A 22,417-nucleotide genomic window follows, 5' to 3' on the forward strand; every position below is an offset into this window, starting at 1 on the left:
TTGCTGTCTGTGTGGTTCAATATTTTTTACAAATAATAGTTTGCAGCAACGTATTGAAAAAAGAACTAACAAAATGGGCCGTTCAATATCTCCTTTATGTTCGAAATGTCAAACAGACCTGGGTACCTACAGGCTACAGTCTATCACTACTTTTGGGAATCTAAGTGTTTATCCAGGTTCTGGGGCCAAGTGATTGATTGATTGATTGAACACTTTATTAACATATTGCAGAATGGGTACAGTATACAGCTCAGTCATGAATTGAAAATGGGGGACCCTGATGTAAACAAGACGAAAGTCTTTCTCTGGTCTGCATCCCCTTAACAATTGTATGTATTGAGCTGTACTGTCTGTATCAGGGTCCCCCATTTTCAATTAATCAGGACATACATGACATACAGATAGACAGTACTGCTACATCTATACATTTATGACATACCAGATTTGCAAATACAGTACTGTTTGTGATACAAAAAGAGTCCAGAAAAGAGAGTAGGCCTATATACATTTGACATAGAAACTGTACATTGGAGGAGGTTGGGTAGGTGGGGGGGACTGTACATTGGAGGTGGTTCGGGGGGGGGGGGGGGGGGATAAGCCTCAATTTTTACAAATGTGGTATAGAGATGGTTTGCTTTTCCTTTTTGCTTGCTTCTTTTTGTTTTGTTTTTGCTTGCTTATGGTGTGGATGATGGCATAGAGATGAACTGGAGGACCCCCCCCCCTCCATTGTCCCAATGTGTGTTTTTGTAATGTAAGTAACTGTACGTGAAAAATCTATATAAAAAAAATATATATATATCAAAAAAGAACTAAATTAGTTCATTTTTGAAACCATGAACTTTAGTTCAAAATTTTGAATTATGAACTATGAACTGAACTAGTTCATTTTAAAAATTGTGAACTGTGAACTGAACTAGTTCATGTAGAAAGTGAACTTTCCCAACACTGCATATAGACTCTGTGGACACCCTCTCTATCCAGGCCTGGTACATATAGACTCTGTGGACACCCTCTCTATCCAGGCCTGGTACATATAGACTCTGTGGACACCCTCTCTATCCAGGCCTGGTACATATAGACTCTGTGGACACCCTCTCTATCCAGGCCGCGTGAACACTTTAGGCAACCAACTTGCGCTTCCGCGTTGCTCTGAATTGCTCTGATTGGCCGAGCGCGCGCATGCGCATGAGCAGCGACGCGCTCCTCAGAGGCAGGAATACTAAGCTCCCCCTTAAGCTCCAGGAGAGAGGCTGAAAACCCGCAGTTCTTGCCCGACTGATGGGAGCCGAATCCCGTATTCTTGTTTACCAGAGAGGAGATCCGGTACAAGAATCGAGTTCGTTGGTTGACTTTTTTTATTACATTGGATGCCATTTTGTCACAGGAAAGATTAGCCTCTAGGATGGAACCCAGGTAGGTAATTTCATCTTTCCTTGTGACAATATTGTCACCCACTGTAACCGAGAAGCCGTCGGTCTTGCTGAGTTTGTTATTTGAACCAAAGAGAATGGACTCTGTTTTGCCCATGTGTAATGATACGTTTGTTATCAGCGAGCCATATGCAGATTTTGCCTAGTTCCGAGCTGAGGGTTTTTTTCAACCTGTAACAGCAGGGCTGAGTCGTCCGTGTAGCGCATGTTTATATATATCTATGGTGTAGGGGGGCTCCGTCGTCTCGAGTTTATTACACTTAGTAAGTAACTTACTCTCATGCTCGCTCGCACACACACGCTCGAGTCGCACACACACATGCTCTCTCACACTCTCTCCACTCATTCCAACTCCGCTTCTCATGCTCACTCGCACACACACACAAGCGAAAAAAGCACTACTGAGTTTGTAATCTTCACTCGTCTCGCACATTATGCGAGTAAATTATTTTTCCTGTTCACACACATATTTTTAGGGGCAAATGAGAGTGAAATGCTCGCACTGTAGAGCATATATATATAATTAGTGAACTGTCTGGGGCTTTTTTTGCCCCCCTTAACTGATTTTCGAGGGCATTTGGTAATTCTTTTACGGCATTTTGCCCCAAGCCCCCCTTAATTTCGAACCCTGGTCAGTACACTGTGTATCTATTAGGCGGCGACAGTGGTTCAGGAGGTAGAGCAGCCATCTGGTAATCCGGAGGTTCCCGGTTCGATTCCAGCTCCTCTTGGCAGCGTGTCAAAGTGTCCTTGAGCAAGACACTTAACCCCTAACTGCTTCAGATGAGCAGGTTGCCACCTTACATGGTCGCTTCTGCTGTCGGTGTGTGAGTGAATGGGTCAAATGTGAGGAACAAATTGTAAAGTGCTTTGGATAAAAGCGCTATATAAATGCACCATTTATAATATTTATAAATAAAATGTTTAATTGTATTAATACAGTTCAGACTGTGATCTACCAGAGTGCCTGCAGATCTACAGCCTGTTGAGGAAACATAAACCCACATATAATCCAACCACACTGAACTGTTGAGGAAACATAAACCCACATATAATCCAACCACACTGAACTGTTGAGGAAACATAGACCCACATATAATCCAATCACTGAACATAAACCAACCACACTGAACTGTTGAGGAAACAGACACACATATAATCCAACCACACTGAACTGTTGAAAACATCACTTTAACTTTATTGACAGAATTTTGATACAAGCAATAAGCCTACTTTTTGCCATTTTGAGCCTTGCATCCAATGACATAATTTTTTCTTATTTTTTTTCTTCTTATTGAATAAACTATTAGATAGTTTGTTTGACTTCAAAAAACATTATCATAGATGCCTTCGCTCACGTCGTGACACTGGCTGAATGAACATGTAGCTTAGTTAATAACACAACTGTGTTCACAACACAGAGGACAGTTCGTCTCATGAGTCTCTATGTTTTGTGGACCACATGCTCAAGTCTTTAATCATGAAAACAATATGCAGGGCAGAGAGAGAACCCTCCCCCCCGTTTCCAGTTGCCTGATTTACCCCCAAGCAAGGTAGACGCTTCGCCACCTACACAGTTCAGAGGGGAAATGTGACATGAAAATAAGAGCTAAACATCAAGATCACTGATAGAAGAAAAAAAAGAAATAAAAAAAAAAGGGAAAATGTTTTGAATATTTTACAGTTAAAAAGAAGTTGTGGTCCAGGAATAGATTGAACTCTTCAATACAAGATAATGCTACTGTCTTAAAAGTACTAAAAAATAATAGTAATACAGGAAGGCGGCAATGCATTTGAGAAGTAAATAGAAAGGTTTGATGCACGTTGTTTTTGCACATTTGTGGTACAGAGTACACAGTGATCACAAAAACAATATGACACGCTTCACAATATCCATGGCTTTTAGTTTGCTTTACACAACATTTACCCATCTTTGAAATTGTCGGAATCCACAAAGGAGAAAAAAGTTTTATGTACAAGAAGTCGTCATCATCACAGATGTTCAAGCAAGTATTGTATCATTTTATTACATAGCTTTGACCCATTCTGTTTATTTTTTTTGTTAATTTTTTTTTTAGTTTTCTAAAAAAAAAAGTTAAATGAAATTTGATTGACAGATCAGCAAAAGGTAGTTATTTTTTTTCTTTTTTTTAGTATTTTTTTTTACATTAAAATCCTAGAAAAAAGACGGGAGAGAATGATGTTCGGAGCGCAAGTGAGGGACACATCTGGCATAGTTGGAGAAGGAGGGCAGAGAAGACGAAGGAGTGATGAAGAGGAGATGAAGGAGAGATGAAGAAGAGGAGATGAAGATGAATGAGTGATGGAGAAGGAAGAGAAGATGAAGGAGTGATGAAGAAGAGGAGATGAAGACGAAGGAGTGATGAAGATGAAGACGAAGGAGTGATGAAGATGAAGGAGAGTGATGGAAAAGGAAGATGAAGGAGTGATGAAGATGAAGAGTGATGAAGATGAAGGAGTGATGGAAAAGGAAGATGAAGATGAAGAAGGAAGATGAAGGAGTGATGAAGACGAAGGAGTGATGAAGATGAAGGAGTGATGGAAAAGGAAGATGAAGGAGTGATGAAGATGAAGGAGAGTGATGGAGAAGGAAGATGGAGAGTGATGGAGAAGGAAGATGGAGGAGTGATGGTGACGGAGGGCAGAGAAGAAAACAACCAAGCCATTGGTGGCCATCAACAGTCCTAAACACTGACCTAACTATTGCATTTCCTGTTTTTGGACTGAGTTGATCACCAGCAGGTCATGTGCAGAAGTAGCCAAGCATTAGCTTGACGCCCTCGCTATGGGTCGGGAGTGGAGCTCGTAATGGAGGGAAACCACTGTCCCTCCACAAGCCGCTTCTCCTAACTAGTTACAATGTATTCACCATGAAGCTACGAGTGTTGACAGTTGAAATACGCATTGCTGTTTTTTATTATTCTTCAGTTTTAAAATACAGCGTTCTGCAAGTTAGGCAGGTAATGTTTATCTTTCAGTAAAAACTGCCATGCCCATGCTTTGTGAGTTCTCTCTGTGAAAAGTGCTATATAAATAAACTTTACTTACTACTTCAGTGGCCGAATGCAAAGTCTCAACCAATCAGGAGCATCCTAACATTGTGACCTATGCCGTACACCCTCCAGACCTATAGATGGCGCTGCATGCCTCAGCAGGTTGATATTCGGCATTCACCCAATGAAGTAGCGGAAGAAGAGCCAGCGTGGCCATTTTAAGTTGTTTAAAATTGATCTTACTCGCCAAACTCGCAGTTTTTTTATTGGTTGCTAGTTAGGAACAAGGGCTCTTGGAGGGAGATTGCAGTGATTGTTCCCGTTGCGAGCTCCACTATGGATCCATAGAGCTAATGATGGCCAGTGCAGAAGGGACAGTGTCATGTGCTTACACAATAAAGTAATCCTCATCTGTCTTATTTAACATACTATCAACTTGCTTCATGAAAACTCTTTATGCAAGTTCAGTTGCATTGAAACATATGAAATACTCACCCCTGTGTCATATGGGCTACATTACGTGTTAAAAGGAAGGTTAGACCATTTTGGACCAAATATTTCACTCACTCACTGATCATCATGTTGATTTACAGAGGTTGGTACATTGGTATCGATCATGGTGGCAAGCTTCCTGTGTTAGCATGTTGCTATGCTAATGATTTCAAACAAGGTTAGACAACGGTGCACTAAAGGCACCCGAGAAGATTCCCCAGAGGAAATGAGAATATTGAGCTCTACTTTCTTCATTATTAGATTCCCCAGATTCTACTTTCTTCTGTGGAATCTACAAATGTACTGGTACTTTCGAGGGACCCTACGTCTTACACCCTATTTAAAACTGTTAGCATAGCAAAAAGAGATGCTAAAACAGGAAGTATGGTGTTTAAATCACAGCCGTCATGGATGATGGTTTCTGTGGGAGTAAACATGATCAGTAAGTGAAGGAAAAATTATATATAGTTCCAAAATCGTGGAACCTTAGATTTACTTTATTTTCTTCATATTTATATATTATATTGTGGTGTTGGGTCCCATCCTCCTACATTCAGAAACAAGACAGACTTGTGTGCTATCTGAACACATCCTAATCCAAGTGACAACCACTCGGAGCCACGCATCTCAGGAAAAGGAAACGTAAGTGCCTTAAGAAGTAAACACATGGGACTAGATTAAAGGCCTACTCTCTATTTTCCTGCTAGAAGATGATTATCCAGGAGTGTTACTTAAAATAATCTCTGGAAAAATGCTTTGCTTTACAATCAAATCAAACATAGATTCTGTGCTCTATTTCCCCCTGGGTTTCCCAATATTGCACCGGCTATTCAAGTCTTGTCGACGGGGCTCTCCTGTCATTACAACCTCAGGGCTGATTCATTTTGACACTGTCTGATATCAGCAGGACAGATAAGGAGGTCATAAAATATAGGCATCTCATGAGAGGGCAATGGAGTGGGGATGAAAACCTGGGTCAGATTATAATGCAGTATATTATTCTATTATATCATACTTTGAAATGTTTTGAAAACGGTTTTGGTTCCTTGAAATGGTAAACACTTCCAGGGGGTTGAAAAAAAAAGAAGAAAAAAAACCAGACTACCAAGTTTTGGAAACATTATGCTAAAGATCGAAGTGATTGAGTTGCGAGCGTGTTCAGCGAAGCCTCAAGCTTAATTTATACTTCTTACGTAAATGGAGAACGCAGAACGTAGAGAAGGCTCCCAGACGTCATGGAAAATGTAACCACGCGCCAATCACAGCGGAGTTAACGATTGGGCTTAAGAACAATGATGCAGGGTTACCTGTGTTAATTACACAACCTAGAAGATATTCTATCAACAAAACAAAGATAAATCGGTTTCAAAGGCTCCTTGTTGCCTAGAAACAAGGTGATTGTCTGTGAGCCTGGTGCACCACCATGAATGATTTGGGCGCTCGCCAGGTGGTGCACAGAACAGACACACATGCCCATAAATGTAGCTTTAGGCTTTTGTACGTGCTTGTAGATTTTCAAGGGTTCCGTTTTCGAATCAATTTAGTTCAACGGTTTGGGGGAATTTTTAAGGGATTGTACTGTACTGGATTCACCAGGTACAAAGAACATAGAACACTTTAATCACAATTTTCATGGCGCTTTGTCAATGCAGCCAAAAAAAGGCAGGAGAACTGAGAGTCGATACCAATAATGAATCTTTCCTTGTGGCTTTACAGCTGGGAACCTTCCTTCATGTTTAATGAATCTTTCCTCGTGGCTTTACAGCTGGGAACTGAATCTTTCCTCATGGCTTTACAGCTGGGAACTGAATCTTTCCTTGTGGCTTTACAGCTAGAAACCTTGCTTCACGTTTACTCTAAAGCCACCGGATTAATCTATCTATCTAAGTTTAGAATAGTTGTGTGCGTGAGCTTACGCGACGTTACGGATACCATACCGTTTCAACAGCCGCTCATTGTATATACTGTACCGTTCATTGTACACACATGTACCCGCAGCTAGAAACCTTTTAGATGAGTATAACCAAGTGTTTCTGTGACCCCTGGAAGTGAGGTTTTGTTGATTTCTAAGAAAACAGAGACTGTTCTCAAAATATTTCAAAGGCCAAGTGTGTTTGATACTGAGTCTATGAGGCATTTATTAAAAGCCTTCTACAAAAGCGCATCACAGCTGCAGACATGTGTACACGACTGTGGACAGCGCATCACAGCTGCAGACACGACTGTGGGCAGCGCATCACAGCTGCAGACACGTGTACACGACTGTGGGCAGCGCATCACAGCTGCAGACATGTGTACACGACTGTGGGCAGCGCATCACAGCTGCAGACACGACTGTGGGCAGCGCATCACAGCTGCAGACACGTGTACACGACTGTGGGCAGCGCATCACAGCTGCAGACATGTGTACACGACTGTGGGCAGCGCATCACAGCTGCAGACACGACTGTGGGCAGCGCATCACAGCTGCAGACACGTGTACACGACTGTGGGCAGCGCATCACAGCTGCAGACACGTGTACACGACTGTGGGCAGCGCATCACAGCTGCAGACATGTGTACACGACTGTGGGCAGCGCATCACAGCTGCAGACACGACTGTGGGCAGCGCATCACAGCTGCAGACACGTGTACACGACTGTGGGCAGCGCATCACAGCTGCAGACATGTGTACACGACTGTGGGCAGCGCATCACAGCTGCAGACACGACTGTGGGCAGCGCATCACAGCTGCAGACACGTGTACACTCGCAGCGCGAGTCATGTTGGTCATGCTCTACGCATTGAGTGTGATGCACAGTATATACCGAGGTCAACGCAGCCAAGTACAACTCTGCTGCACGCTCTGTATAACTAAGCCTAAGTCTAAGTCTGGTCTTTAAAGCCCCAATCTGTTATTGTTCAAAACAACCAATAACACCTGTCTGCCAGGGGAGGTACTTCTTACTGTCAATATACTCTGTAGTTATCTGTATTATCACAGATAGATGTTTCTATTCAACTGCTGCTAGCATATTATTCTCTGTCAGGAAGAAAAGCCCTCAATATGTAGAATAACAAACAGCTGTAGGGCAGGAAGCTACACAAATTAGACTGGGCTTTAACTAAACCAGCACGTAATGTAACAAGTATTACAGGTATTATTAAAGGATGACTAAATGAATTCAGAATGCCTTCGATTGGACAGAAACATATTGCGCTACGATGACATATCGTTCCCCAAGTACTCCTTGAGTGTACAATCCAACGCCCACGATGTATACTAGCATTATATCTGTTTTTCTCTGAACTGATAGAAATATTATAGGGTCATTTGTCATAATGGAGCTGTACATTTATCGTCTCCCGGGGCCAGTTATCTTTCAGATAGCAGATGCCGATTATTCAGAAGACGCAGAATATATAAAAAAAACACAAAAAAACGTCAACCCTCTTAGAGGAGGTCGACGCAGCATAATCATTTAGCAGAGCGTCAGGCCAACATGTCAGTACAGAGGATCGGACAGAGCGAGGCTGCGCCCATGTTTTCAGCCTCCCAAATGTGGATTTCAGATTTCATACGGTAAGGGTGATATTTTCACCCTGGGCGATATATTTTCTTAATATATTGTTTTGTTTTCAGTTGTGGGCTGGCTCTCTGTGGCCCCTCTTCTCCCCTCTGGGACTATGTAAGTAAGCTAATAGTTATGCATCCACTGGCAAGTATTACATTTTTATATATCGCCCCGAATACTGAGATCCAGACTTTGTGAAGCGTAAACATCCGCGCAGCGCTTTGCCTTTTCCCAGTCGGTAACTATATTCTCCTTATTGCCTCCCGTTGACCTTGTAGCTCAGAGAGTCAGCCTCTCTCCCCAAGCTAACTGCCGTCACAGACAAGGGAAGTTCCACAGATAGCATGTATATATATATATATATATATGAGAAATGTTAGGAAAAATTACAAATAAATTCATGAAATTAATAAATTCAACACAAAAAGAAATATGATGAATAACATCCACAACAGGTTTACATGTATGTATTCCGCATGTTTACCCCCCCCCCCCCCCCCACACACACACCCGAAACAAGTACAAACAATCCTACACTGGAACTCTCAGTCCTGTGCCTGCTGATAAGAGTATTCCCGCCCTTCATAAGCACTCCGCAAGCTTTCCTTTCCAATGGAAATACTCCCATTTAGTTTCTAGACCCATCACGTTCCTCAACAGCATTCCTCATCACATCCAATGACTTGCGAAGTCCAATGAAATCCGTCTCGAGCGTGATCTGCCTGCCTTGCGCATAGCAACGGCAGATTGCGGTGGGTTGTTTACTTTTCAACTCAAAATCCAAATGACAAGGTAGTAGAAAATGACCATTCATTCCATCCGAGTCGTAGACCGTGTTGAGAGAAGTCGAAAACGCGCGAGCACTCCATTCAGCTGCGTTTACATCCACCGGGCTCCTTTGTTCCCAGTCAGATTAATCTATTCCTCCTTTAAACTGACAGTGGAGTATTGCTGTTGCGAAGCTCTTGTTCAACTCTTCCGACGAACATTTGCACGTCTCGACTCGCGGTCCGACCGCTGAGGCTGGCGAGAGCAGGGGTAGAATCCGTCCAAACCACCTTTTTAAAACAAAGGTTTGGTCATTTTGGTCTACCGTGTCTGTCGGCCTCGCGGAGTGGTCCGGCCCACCGTCTTGGGGCGAAGCCAGAGAGAAAGGAGCACGGGTTCTGTGGACTCCTCTCAAAAAGAGAAGACAAAAAAAAACAATGCGTCTTCACCAACAAAACCAAGTGTGAATTCAGATTGTAAAACTTGAGCCAGACAAAATACAGCCTCCGAAATAAAAACAAGAAACAAGCACACAAAGAAATAGCCAACACCCGGGAACAGCGCCATCAAAACAATGACATGAAAGGAGGAGAATGTCATAGACTGTAATGCTTTCAAGGTAGTTAGCTAAGCTAAGCGGAGGAGAGCGCCATCACACCCATAGACTGTAATGCTTTCAAGGTAGTTAGCTAAGCTAAGCGGAGGAGAGCGCCATCACACCCATAGACTGTAATGCTTTCAAGGTAGTTAGCTAAGCTAAGCGGAGGAGAGCGCCATCACACCCATAGACTGTAATGCTTTCAAGGTAGTTAGCTAAGCTAAGCGGAGGAGAGCGCCATCACACCCATAGACTGTAATGCTTTCAAGGTAGTTATCTAAGCTAAGCGGAGGAGAGCGCCATCACACCCATAGACTGTAATGCTTTCAAGGTAGTTATCTAAGCTAAGCGGAGGAGAGCGCCATCACACCCATAGACTGTAATGCTTTCAAGGTAGTTAGCTAAGCTAAGCGGAGGAGAGCGCCATCACACCCATAGAATGTAATGCTTTCAAGGTAGCTAAGCTAAGCAGAGGAGAGCGCCATCACACCCATAGCACTGAGGACAACTGTGATGACCAGATTACTTTTCAAAAGAGGCTCTTGGAACAGAGTTATTTTTCATTCTGTTGAAGAAAAGTGAATTGGCCTTTCTCTCTCTCCCTCCCCATCTCTTTCTTAGAATGGTTGATTGTGTTCTTCTAATAAATTAGTTCGGTAGGCACACTAACAGGCACTGCATGCGATGTGGAGGGGAGGGGCAGAAAGGATGAGACTCGGTCGTCGTGTGTCGTGGTATTCCGCGGAGAAAGAGGGAACGGTAAGAGGGACGCTTGTTTTTTATTTATTTTTTATTTCTGTCCACTGAGCGCCTGCGAGATGGAGCGCGGGGGGATCATGTCCAGCAGGTACTCTCTCTGACGGTCCGCCAGGCTGGAGCTCTTGTGGCCCACGCTGCCCGCACTCAGGTAGCCCATGTTGACGCCTGAGAGGGGGAGAATGAACGGAGAGAAGAGAGTGTGAAGCGACCAGTAAACCCAGTGTTCTGGCAGTTGTCATGTTTGTTTTAGATGCAAAGATGCAACAGTCAGTCGGCCATAGACCTCTGACCTATTGACAACAGAAAACCTGCAACACTCCGATGTAGGTACTTGATGTGTTTGGGGTCCGTTCTTCAGTTAAGTTGCATAGCAAACGACAGACGTTCATCACGCTGTACCAAAGATCATTGGCTGTCATCGAGTGACTGAACTAGCTGACGTGAAATGGTGGGACGAATGGAATTAACGTTATATGAGAAATAAACACTGTTTGTCTTTATCACTTGAGTTTGTGTTAAGCTAGCACAAGGGTTCACAGGCACAAATTAACTCCTAGAGATTGAGACAATGGCCCCACAGTTTAAATGTTCTGCTAGCATGCTAACATTAGCTAGCGTGCTAAAGTAATTGACTTGGCAGGCGCTTTTATTTTGACACACCTACAGATTTGACGCTATTGCCGTGACACCACGTACAGCCAATGATCTTTGGTACAGTGTGATACACATGTTTCGTGATGGTGGTCTTAGTTTTCAACACTTGGCAGACCACAAACAACATGTTTTTGCGAAGTGGTCACATCAGAAAACTAAGACCACCAACCGTATGGTACTGTCTATATTTCTGTCATATCATTTCTGTATGGTACCGTCTATATTTCTGTCATATCATTGCTGATATGGTGGTAAATACACAGGTCACAACATGTTTACAAGAATGTTTTGGAGTTGTATTTGGCATGTATTTTGTGACTGTTGGGAACTAGGCTACACTGGCACACCTACTTCCAGTGAATGACGCTAAGCTAGGCTAACGGTGCGGCTGTTCCCTAAGCCTAATGCATGCACAGAGAAGAAAAGGGTATGTATCCGCTTGTCTAACTCCAGGGTAGATGGCAAATAAGCGAATTTCCCAAAAAGTTGGCGTGTTCCTTTAAAACGAATGAGAACGTGTGTAGCGCTGTTTGTACATGTCACCCAAAGGCAATATAAAACCATCACATGTAAAAGATAACTTGATACATTGTCACAAAGTCCAACCCCACAAAGGTCTCTGCACAGCCATGTTGACAGACTAATGCACGAGGAAAGGCTCAACGCAACATATCTCAAACATAGTTTGACCACTGTTCATGTGTGGCCCCACCAGAAGAACCATCGTGGGTCACAACCCATAGCAACCCTTTCAGTTAGGGGTGGACGGTATGGTCTAAAATGTATATCACGGTATAATTTGAAGCATAGACGGTAACGGTATATATCACGGTATCAGTGTTTCCGTTAGAATTTTTTTTTTTTGCCTGATAGGCAGGCTATATAAAGAATGACATCCTCAAGGCATGTAGATTTATAATATTTTAACTTAAAACTAGGTTACTTTTGCGTATAAAGTCATTATATTCCAAATAAAATAAGTCCCGAGTCCGTGCTGCTCCCATTGCAAACAGCGGGCTGGATGCTGGATTTTGCTAGAAGCATATGTAGCTGCAGAGCCGCAGAGCCAGCGGCGCTTTCAGGTCTGGTCACAGCTTTCAGCCGTTGGGTGGGGGGGCGCTGTTGAGCGGGCCTGTGAGACCTGAAAGCGCCGCTGGCTCTGCGGCTCTGCAGCTGCATGCTATTCGCAAATCCACTGCTGCAGCCGTCCTCCCGTCCTCTCGTTATCATAACACTACACGCATATCATAATGTTTACAGCAAACTGTAGTTGATCACCAGGTATGTTTTATTAACGTAGAATAATTCATATAAGAAAAACGATAGGGACATCTCTTACCTTTCTCCACTGGTTAAAAATGCCAGGAACTGAAATTGAAACTTGCTGTGCGCCGCGGTGATATGTGTTTATTATGAAATGACAATTGCGTGTTGACACGCCCACTGCGCGAAGCCTCCTAAATAACTTTTTCCAGTTTGCACATATCTATTATCTATGACTAATTCTATCTATTTTTAGGGGCAAATGCGATGTGGTTACATGACGTCATTGCTATTTTAGAGCTGCTCTACCGGTTACACGGTATAGTCAAAATCCATACCGTAGAGCAAATTAATACCGTTTATACCGTATACCGTTTATACCGTCCACCCCTACTTTCAGTTGTACCTTTTTTCATACATATTTCCTCAGAATTCTATGTTAGAATTCTAAAACTATAGCTTTCAATGGGCAGCAGCCAGTGACTGAAAGGGTTAAGAAACCAGGTACCCAGACGATTAATGTTTTTCTCAATGTGTTGCAGCTAATGGTAGTTAATCTGACCGCTTTCCTCCCAAGCTCTTTTTACATATTCTCATAGTCACATATGTCTCTTTTGACCTACAGTATATTAATATATGTGTCCTTGTCTCCTTTAACTATATTCATATATGTCCTTGTCTCCTTTCACCTATCCTCACATGTGTCCCTGACTGCTTTCACCTATCCTCACATGTGTCCCTGTCTGCTTTCACCTATCCTCACATGTGTCCCTGTCTGCTTTCACCTATCCTCACATGTGTCCCTGTCTGCTTTCACCTATCCTCACATGTGTCCCTGTCTGCTTTCACCTATCCTCACATGTGTCCCTGTCTGCTTTCACCTATCCTCACATGTGTCCCTGACTGCTTCACCTATCCTCACATGTCTGCTTTCACCTATCCTCACATGTCTGCTTTCACCTATCCTCACATGTCTGCTTTCACCTATCCTCACATGTGTCCCTGACTGCTCTCACCTATCCTCACACTCCTCCACTCACCAGGAATGCTGTAGAGTTGGCGTCGGCTGTCATGCTGGATGTGCTGCTGCTGCTGCTGCTGTATCCGGCTGTGCCCGCTGTGTCCGCTGTGTCCACTGTGCCCGCTGTGTCCACTGTGTCCGCTGTGTCCGCTGTGTCCGCTGTGCCCGCTAACTCCCACCTGGCCGCAGTGCTTGCTGCCCGTCATGCCCAGCAGGCTGCTGGCCACAGAGAGCTGGGAGGCCTGGGCGAAGTTGGAGAGGACGCCTCGCGCAGAGCCTGACAGACCCCTCTGGAGGGAGGCCTGGGACTGGGACGCCTGGGGCAGAGGGGCCTGGGGGTACGCAGACACACACACACACACACACACACACACACACACACACACACACACACACACACACACACACACTTTAGTAGATCTCAGCCTACATTTTTAAACGTCATTCACTGCCATTTATGTTGAAACAATGTGTAAAAACACTCAACTTGAAAGTGGTCAGGTAGGTAATTCACACTCAAATCATTGTGGGGCGGCGTGGCTCAGGGGTAGAGCGGGTCGTCCAATGATCGAAGGGTTGGTGGTTTGAATCCCGCTCAAGCCCATGTCCATCCCACTGCCGTTGTGTCCTTGGGCAAGACACTTAACCTACTTGCCTCGTATGAATGTGTATGCATGTGAATGAATGTTGGTGGTGGTCGGAGGGGCCGTAGGCGATGATTATTCGCCACGCTTCCGTGAGTCTGCCTCAGGGCAGCTCTGGCTGCAATTGTAGCTTACCACCACCGGTATGACTGTGTATGAACGAATAATGGACTCTGTGAAGCGCTCTGGGTCAGTGAAGAGCGCTATATAAATCCAAGTCATTATTATTAATAACTATTATTATTATTATTATTATTATTATTATTATTATTATTATTATTATTATTATTATTATTATTATTATTATTATTATTATTATTATTATTATTATTATTATTATTATGTTGTTTGTTTGATCTAAAATTACTGTATCCCTCTAATACAAGCCATTCAAATGTGCGCAATGATATCAAATCACCTCCACTAGTCCTGGACGGGGTCCGAACAAACTGGGAAGCTTCTGAAAATGTATTTGCTCTCTTTTTCATATTTGTTTATAGCTACCACAGCCTTGAACCACGCAACGCATGCAATACTCTTTTACCGAGCGCAGGTCCAGCTTCCTCTTCCTCACAGATACACACATCTGAGCGCAGGTCCAGCTTCCTCTTCCTCACAAATACATACACATCCGAGTCTGAGATGTAATTTCTCAGCCTCCATTATACTTTGGAAAAGACTAAGGCCTTGAGTTTTCAGTAGTTTCAACAACGAGACAGTGAATAAAGACTAACGCCTTGAGTTTTCAGTCGTTTCAGCAACAACAGTGAATAAAGACTAAAGCCTTGAGTTTTCAGTAGTTTCAACAATGAGACAGGGAATAAAGCCTAAAGCCTTGAGTTTTCAGTAGTTTCAACAACGAGGCATTGAATAAAGACTAAGACGCCAAACCTGCTGGCAGACATAAAGGGAGGCTGGCAGCAACCTGAAGCTACAGTAGTATGTAGTCTACCTGAAGCTACAGTAGTATGTAGTCTACCTGAAGCTACAGTAGTATGTAGTCTACCTGAAGCTACAGTAGTATGTAGTCTACCTGAAGCTACAGTAGTATGTAGCCTACCTGAAGCTACAGTAGTATGTAGTCTACCTGAAGCTACAGTAGTATGTAGTCTACCTGAAGCTACAGTAGTATGTACCCTACCTGAAGCTACAGTAGTATGTACCCTACCTGTCGGTGTGTGTGATGTCTGCTCATGCTCTCAGCCTTGCTGGCGCTGGCGGCGGTCTGAGCAGCGCTGGTTGCCAGGGCAGCTTGCAGTTGAATTCTCTGCTCAATCTCCTGGAAAACAAAAACACACACAACTTACACATGAAGGACTTTAATGCAACTTATGCAGTTAGGGGGTTAAGTGTCTTGCTCAAGGACACTTCCAACACGCTGCCCGGGAGGAGCCGGAATCGAACTGGGGAACCTTTGGTTTACCAGACGACCGCTATACCTCCTGAGCCACGGTCATCCTGAATGCAGACACTCTTATGCAGAGCGACTTGTAACAAGTGTGACAGCAGAATGAACTAAAGATTATTGTACCGCCAACATAGTTAGTAGGCGACATGATGAGTACTGAGGGCAGAATGAACTAAAGATTATTGTACCGCCAACATAGTTAGTAGGCGACATGATGAGTACTGAGGGCAGAATGAACTAAAGATTATTGTACCGCCAACATAGTTAGTAGGCGACATGATGAGTACTGAGGGCAAATCAACAGAGAACAAGCATCTACAGTTAAAGGCAGCAGAGAGTGCTCTGGACATGGAAGAACGAAGTGTAAATGCAAACTAGCAAAAATACATACAATATGCATACATCCAGACGCAGGCACAGACATATGCAAACCCTTACGGAAAAGTATGATGGTATTTCTAAAAAGGTATCATGATATTTCTAAAAAAGTATCATGGCATGTCTTAAAAGGTATGATGGCATTTCTAAAAAAGTATCATGGTATTTCTAAAAAGGTATCATGGTATTTAAAAAATAATTATTATGATATTTCTAAAAAAAAGTATGATGGTATTTCTATAAAGGTAGCATGGTATTTAAAAAAAGAAAAATATGATGGTATTTCTATAAAGGTATCATGGTATAAAAAAAAAGTATGATGGTATTTCTATAAAGGTATCATGGTATTTCTTTCTACAATACATTTGTTTTATTACCATCATACTACCATGAGACTCTTTCATAGGGGAACGCAAGCAGCAAACACACTTGCATGAATACACCGCATGACTTTCTCTGTGTATGATGTCATAAACAATGATAACCAGGGTCACGCCCATGGAATAAAAACAGAAACACAGGGCAATATAAACACAAGTCCTGGAGTTTACTGTGGGTGAGGGAGTCACTGACGGTGACTGTCTGGACAATGACGGCCCATAAACGTATTATTGTGAACAAGAGTAGGTCACTTCCCGGACTGCAGGTTTCAACAGGCCAGTGAATGAAAGGAGGTCAATGGTACTAACTTACCGTAATCACTTAATGTCTGTCTGTCTGTCTGTTCTCCACATTCTGACATACTGAAAATATATTCTTAGTGTATCAAGTATGTTAAAAGTATATTTCTACCGATATGTACTTTTCTGAGAGTATACTTGCAAGGTATTATATGATAGTCATTAATATGATGTGAGTGTAATCTAAGTACACGTGTAAAAAAAAAAAAAAAAAAAAAAAAATTTAATGTTTACCAAACTTCTTGTACTCTTGGTAAGAAAAAGTAACACAAAAAATCAAATGCCTAATTTCAATATATTTAAGAAATATTGACTTCTGAAAATAAGTAATATTACTGTCTCTTTGGTGGTTGCTAGCCTTGTGTTGGTTAGAATGTGATAGAATGCTTGTTTCTATGTTTAAAGTTATCTTCTGAAAGTATGCAGAAACAGAGTGGAGTCTGTCTGTCTGTATGTAGTAGAGGTGCCAGTCTCCTCCTAGAGGTGAAAGCCTTGTCCTGCCCTGCCTCCTGTCTGCTGAGTGTGTCTGGCCTGCGTCCCGTCTCTGCTGAGTGTGTCTGGCCTGCGTCCTGTCTCTGCAGAGTGTGTCTGCCCCGCGTCCCGTCTCTGCTGAGTGTGTCTGGCCTGCGTCCTGTCTCTGCTGAGTGTGTCTGGCCTGCATTCTGTCTCTGCAGAGTGTGTCTGGCCTGCGTCCTGTCTCTGCTGAGTGTGTCTGGCCTGCATTCTGTCTCTGCAGAGTGTGTCTGGCCTGCGTCCTGTCTCTGCTGAGTGTGTCTGGCCTGCATTCTGTCTCTGCAGAGTGTGTCTGGCCTGCGTCCTGTCTCTGCAGAGTGTGTCTGGCCTGCGTCCTGTCTCTGCTGAGTGTGTCTGGCCTGCATTCTGTCTCTGCTGAGTGTGTCTGGCCTGCATTCTGTCTCTGCTGAGTGTGTCTGGCCTGCGTTCTGTCTCTGCTGAGTGTGTCTGGCCTGCGTTCTGTCTCTGCTGAGTGCAGGGATTAAAGCAAAAAGAAATCTCCTGACTGAACTTTTTTTCAGGCCAAGTCATATTCTTATTTTAACCTCCACTGTAGGGGTGGACGGTATGGTCTAAAATGTATATCACGGTATAATTTGAAGCATAGACGGTAACGGTATATATCACGGTATCATCGTTTTTGATTAAAAAAATGTAATTTTATTTTATATAATTTTTTTATTTTTTTTATAAAATATATATATTATATAATTAGACTTGTACTTGTATTATCTGCGAGACATCGCCACCACGCAACAAGCTCCACTGTCTGTGTGTACTCTAGTAGCCTCCAGCTACGGCCAGGATTCTCCGGAGCTGCACCTGGACCTATACTCGAGTAGCCTCGAGCAGAGCTACGGCCAGGATTCTCCGGAGCTGCACCTGGACCTATACTCGAGTAGCCTCGAGCAGAGCTACGGCCAGGATTCTCCGGCGCTGCACCTGGACCCTATTGTATTGGTATAACGTTACTCAACTGTGCTCAGCAAGCCCTCAGCTCGAATACGCATCGAATCAGTGTTATAAGACATTGATATCAGGAGCTATCTGTAGCTACTGCTAGCCGGATATATAACGTTAATACAACGCCTCAGTGAATTATTTAGTTCAATGGGACATTTCGTTTTGAACGGTGAACTAACTTGCGTTAACGTGAGCTAACAGCTAACAGGTAGCACACACGTCTCTACTAGACTTTGTGGAGCGTTTGTTGATGTCAGGAGCTATCGGTAGCTGGCCGACTAGATACCGTTCGGTTAGACAATGCCTCATCATGTATTAAACTAAAAGTGAATAGTTGACTGGGTCATTTTGTAACGGTAGCTAAGCTAACGTTAGCTCAGGGAGACGCCGCCGTCCTCCCGTGTCCCGTCCCACTAGACTACTAGACCCGTGTTTACATGCGTGCGGTAGGGGCTGGCACGCCCACTGCGCGAAGCCTCCTAAATAACTTTTTCCAGTTCGCACATATCTATTATCTATGACTAATTCTATCTATTTTTAGGGGCAAATGCGAGTGAAATAGTCGCGCTGTGGTTACATGACGTCATTGCTATTTTAGAGCTGCACTACCGGTTACACGGTATAGTCAAAATCCATACCGTAGAGCAAATTCATACCGTTTATACCGTATACCGTTTATACCGTCCACCCCTACTCCACTGTATTTTTTTTTAATAGCGTTAGCGTTTTAAGGGAGCCTACTTGTAGAGCCTACTGTCCTGACTGTGACTATAGACCCTACTGTTGTGGTTGTTGTGCCAGGCAGGGAGGCTGTGTGCTGGAGAGCGTGAACGCAAGTCTTGTGGCTAGCTTCTGATTGATGGCGAGCTAGCACCCTTTTCCCATTACTTTGAACCATGAACTAAAAGGCTTGTTATCATACAAAGGGACTAAACACGTTTCGCAATTATGCCACAACAATGTGGAACGCCCTACCCACAGCGGTAGAAAAAATGTGAATCCTCAGTGTTTCCCACAGGATTTAGTGAGACTGTGGTGGTGGGTGAACCTCGGCCCCCCCAGGAACATTTAATTTTTTTTTTAAGTTTTAAAGTTAAATGCATCAATCTGGTGCACTTTGAGAGCAAAATTAAGAGGCTAGATCTATGATGAACTTTGTGCTCAAAACACAAAATCGACTAGACACTAGAGCAGGGGTGTCAAACTCATTTTCACAGAGGGCCACATCAGCATTATGGTTGCCCTCAAAGGGCCAAAGACCGTATAAATGTTAATGTAATGTAAAATAAATGTAGCTACTTATTTACATATTGTTAAACATGTTGTTTCTGTATTTATTACTTATTCAAGTTATACATATTGCATATGCATTTGCATAGATGTAAAAATATATGTTAGCTTATGTTATTTTAACAAATCTTTTGTTGATCAGAACCCCATATTACTCCATTAATCAATTATCAAACCATTCAAGTAAATAACAAAGAAGAAGATCATCAAATACAAGCTATGACATTAAGTTTGTTCAAAACCTTTTTGTCACAGTCAAGAGGGGCAGAACTAACAACTGAGCTGCAAAGAACACGTGGGACAGATGTAGCAGATGTTACAAAAACAAATGGCTGCACACAACCTTGCAGAGGCCATACATCCAACTAATGGAAGATAGTTTAATTAACTTTAATTAACAGATTGCAGAATGGGTACAGTACAGTACAGCTCAATACACACAATTGTTAAGGGGATGTAGACCAGAGAAAGACTTTCGACTTGTTTACATCAGGGTCCACCATTTTCAACTCGTAATGAAATTGCTATTATGTGTCTGCATGAACACACAACTGTAACTGTACTCAAAAATAACAAAATAAGGGTTGTCTCAGTTCACAACTATATTGGTCAAGTTTTGGGTGGGACTTGTTCGCGTCCCTACAGCTTCTTATTCAATTGAGCGAGATGCTCGGTTATGTCACACAGCCAGTTTGCATCTGACAGTTCAGACAATATTTCTTCAACCCTTTGTTACCTATTCCGCCTGGATCTTTTTTGTATTTTGGGCTGTAAAATTGTCAAAGAATGTCTGAGGAGTAAGTGCTTTTGGCTTTTTTCCTTTGTTACTTCATCAATACCTCAGATGTTCAACATACATGTATGTGTAAGAATGTGTAATAACTAAGGCTGTCAAAGTTAAAGCTTTATTAACGCATTAACCCACAATTATTTTAACGCCGCAATTTTTTAACCCAAGATTAATGTTTAAAAAAAATAAAAAATAAAAATAAAAAATTGCCAGAGCTCTTGGGGGCCACATCAAATGACGTGGCGGGCCACATTTGGCCCGCGGGCCATGAGTTTGACACCTATGCACTAGAGCATACATTTGAGCCATCAAAGAAATTAAGCAAAAGTGGTTGCCTGTGTTGAACTAGTTTATTTTTTAGAAAATAAAAAAATAGACTGGATTACTATTACGACTACTACCACTGCCAATACTACTGATTAGGGCTGACCCCTATTAATCGATTAGTCGACTAATCGGTCGAAAGGAGCCGTAGTCAACTGGCCAAGCTCTTAGTCGAATATAATAATAATAATAATAAAAAAAAAAAAAAAAACATTTAAAATTTTTTTGTTATTCTTTCCAAAAGAAAAGAGGCCTAGAAGCGTGGCTAACGCTAATGGCGTGCATACCAGAGGCTAACTGCCTACGAAAACAGGCACAGAGGCACTGAAAGAAGATTTCACCCATCTAATGAACACACTAGACTAGACAAATATCAAGATGTATCCATCAGTGGACCAATTGCATGCTTTTGCAGAGGACAAGAAGCCTTCAGTCGACTCCTTCAGACATTAAGCACCCCCCACAGTCCAAATGGAATGATAAAAAATAATAATAATAATAATAATAAATAAATTAAAAGTATTATACTTTTTTTGTTTTTTTGTCGACCAATAGTCGACTAACGTAAAATTTTGGCCAATCCTAGTGACCATCCAAATCCTTAGTCGGGGACAGCCTGATACATGCCTATTGGCAAACTTCATAAAAAAATTTAATAAAAAAAAAGTAAATATTTTTTTTATATAAATATAAATCAAAATATTATATAAATATAATCAAATTGACGGAAATCCGTCTCAAGACGGAACGCTTTAATGCCTGTGAGTGTGTCTGGCCTGCGTCCTGTCTCTGCTGAGTGTGTCTGGCCTGCGTCCTGTCTCTGCTGAGTGTGTCTGGCCTGTGCCCTGTCTCTGCTGAGTGTCTGCCCTGCGTCCCGTCTCTGCTGAGTGTGTCTGGCCTGTGTCCTGTCTCTGCTGAGTGTGTCTGGCCTGCATCCTGTCTCTGCTGAGTGTGTCTGGCCTGCGTCCTGTCTCTGCTGAGTGTCTGCCCTGCGTCCTGTCTCTGGCCTGCGTCCTGTCTCTGCTGAGTGTGTCTGGCCTGCGTCCTGTCTCTGCTGAGTGTGTCTGGTCTGCGTCCTGTCTCTGCTGAGTGTGTCTGGCCTGCGTCCTGTCTCTGCTGAGTGTGTCTGGCCTGCATTCTGTCTCTGCAGAGTGTGTCTGGCCTGCGTCCTGTCTCTGCTGAGTGTGTCTGGCCTGCGTCCTGTCTCTGCTGAGTGTGTCTGGCCTGCGTCCTGTCTCTGCTGAGTGTGTCTGGCCTGTGCCCTGTCTCTGCTGAGTGTGTCTGGCCTGCGTCCTGTCTCTGCTGAGTGTGTCTGGCCTGCCTCCTGTCTCTGCTGAGTGTGTCTGGCCTGTGCCCTGCCTCCTGTCTCTGCTGAGTGTGTCTGGCCTGTGCCCTGCCTCCTGTCTCTGCAGAGTGTGTCTGGCCTGCGTCCTGTCTCTGCTGAGTGTGTCTGGCCTGCGTCCTGTCTCTGCTGAGTGTGTCTGGCCTGCGCCCTGTCTCTGCTGAGTGTGTCTGGCCTACACCTGCGCTTACCTGTTACACCTGTCCTGCTTACTTGTGACACGCTGCCCGGGAGGCGTGTATGCCTTCTACAACGGAACTGTGTTTCCGCGTTCGAGTTTTGCGCTCTGATTGGCCAGGTCATGTGACATGTGTGCCAATCGTGGGACAGCAAGTTCTGCGCCTATTTCCGGGTCTAACAGCCTGCAAACTACCTGGCGTTCTATCGCCATGCTCTAAGACAAACTCTAACCTTAACCAACTTCGAACGAGCGCCTAAGCTTAACCAGTGTAGAAACTTGCGGCCCCACGATTGGGCGTACATGTCACATGACCAGAAATTACCTAGCCAATCAGAGACGCGGAAACGC

The 22,417-nt window shown here is 43.4% G+C and overlaps 1 protein-coding gene across 1 annotated transcript in view; it reads right to left on the bottom strand.

Moving 5' to 3' along the window:
* Positions 1–9,012: 9,012 nt before the first annotated feature.
* LOC311246201 (transcriptional repressor p66-beta-like) overlaps positions 9,013–22,417 on the bottom strand; it is a 139,451-nt gene continuing 126,046 nt past the window's right edge. The window contains exons 9-11 of the mRNA XM_084336318.1: positions 15,369–15,479; positions 13,576–13,888; positions 9,013–10,783 (exon numbers count right to left, since the gene is read on the bottom strand). Of these exons, the coding sequence (XP_084192444.1) occupies positions 10,650–10,783; positions 13,576–13,888; positions 15,369–15,479 (558 nt within the window). The 3' untranslated portion in view covers positions 9,013–10,649. The remainder of the gene's footprint in view (positions 10,784–13,575; positions 13,889–15,368; positions 15,480–22,417) is intronic.

This window comes from Notolepis coatsorum, assembly GCF_963971535.1.
Source record: "Notolepis coatsorum genome assembly, chromosome: 19".
NCBI classification, from domain to species: domain Eukaryota; kingdom Metazoa; phylum Chordata; class Actinopteri; order Aulopiformes; family Paralepididae; genus Notolepis; species Notolepis coatsorum.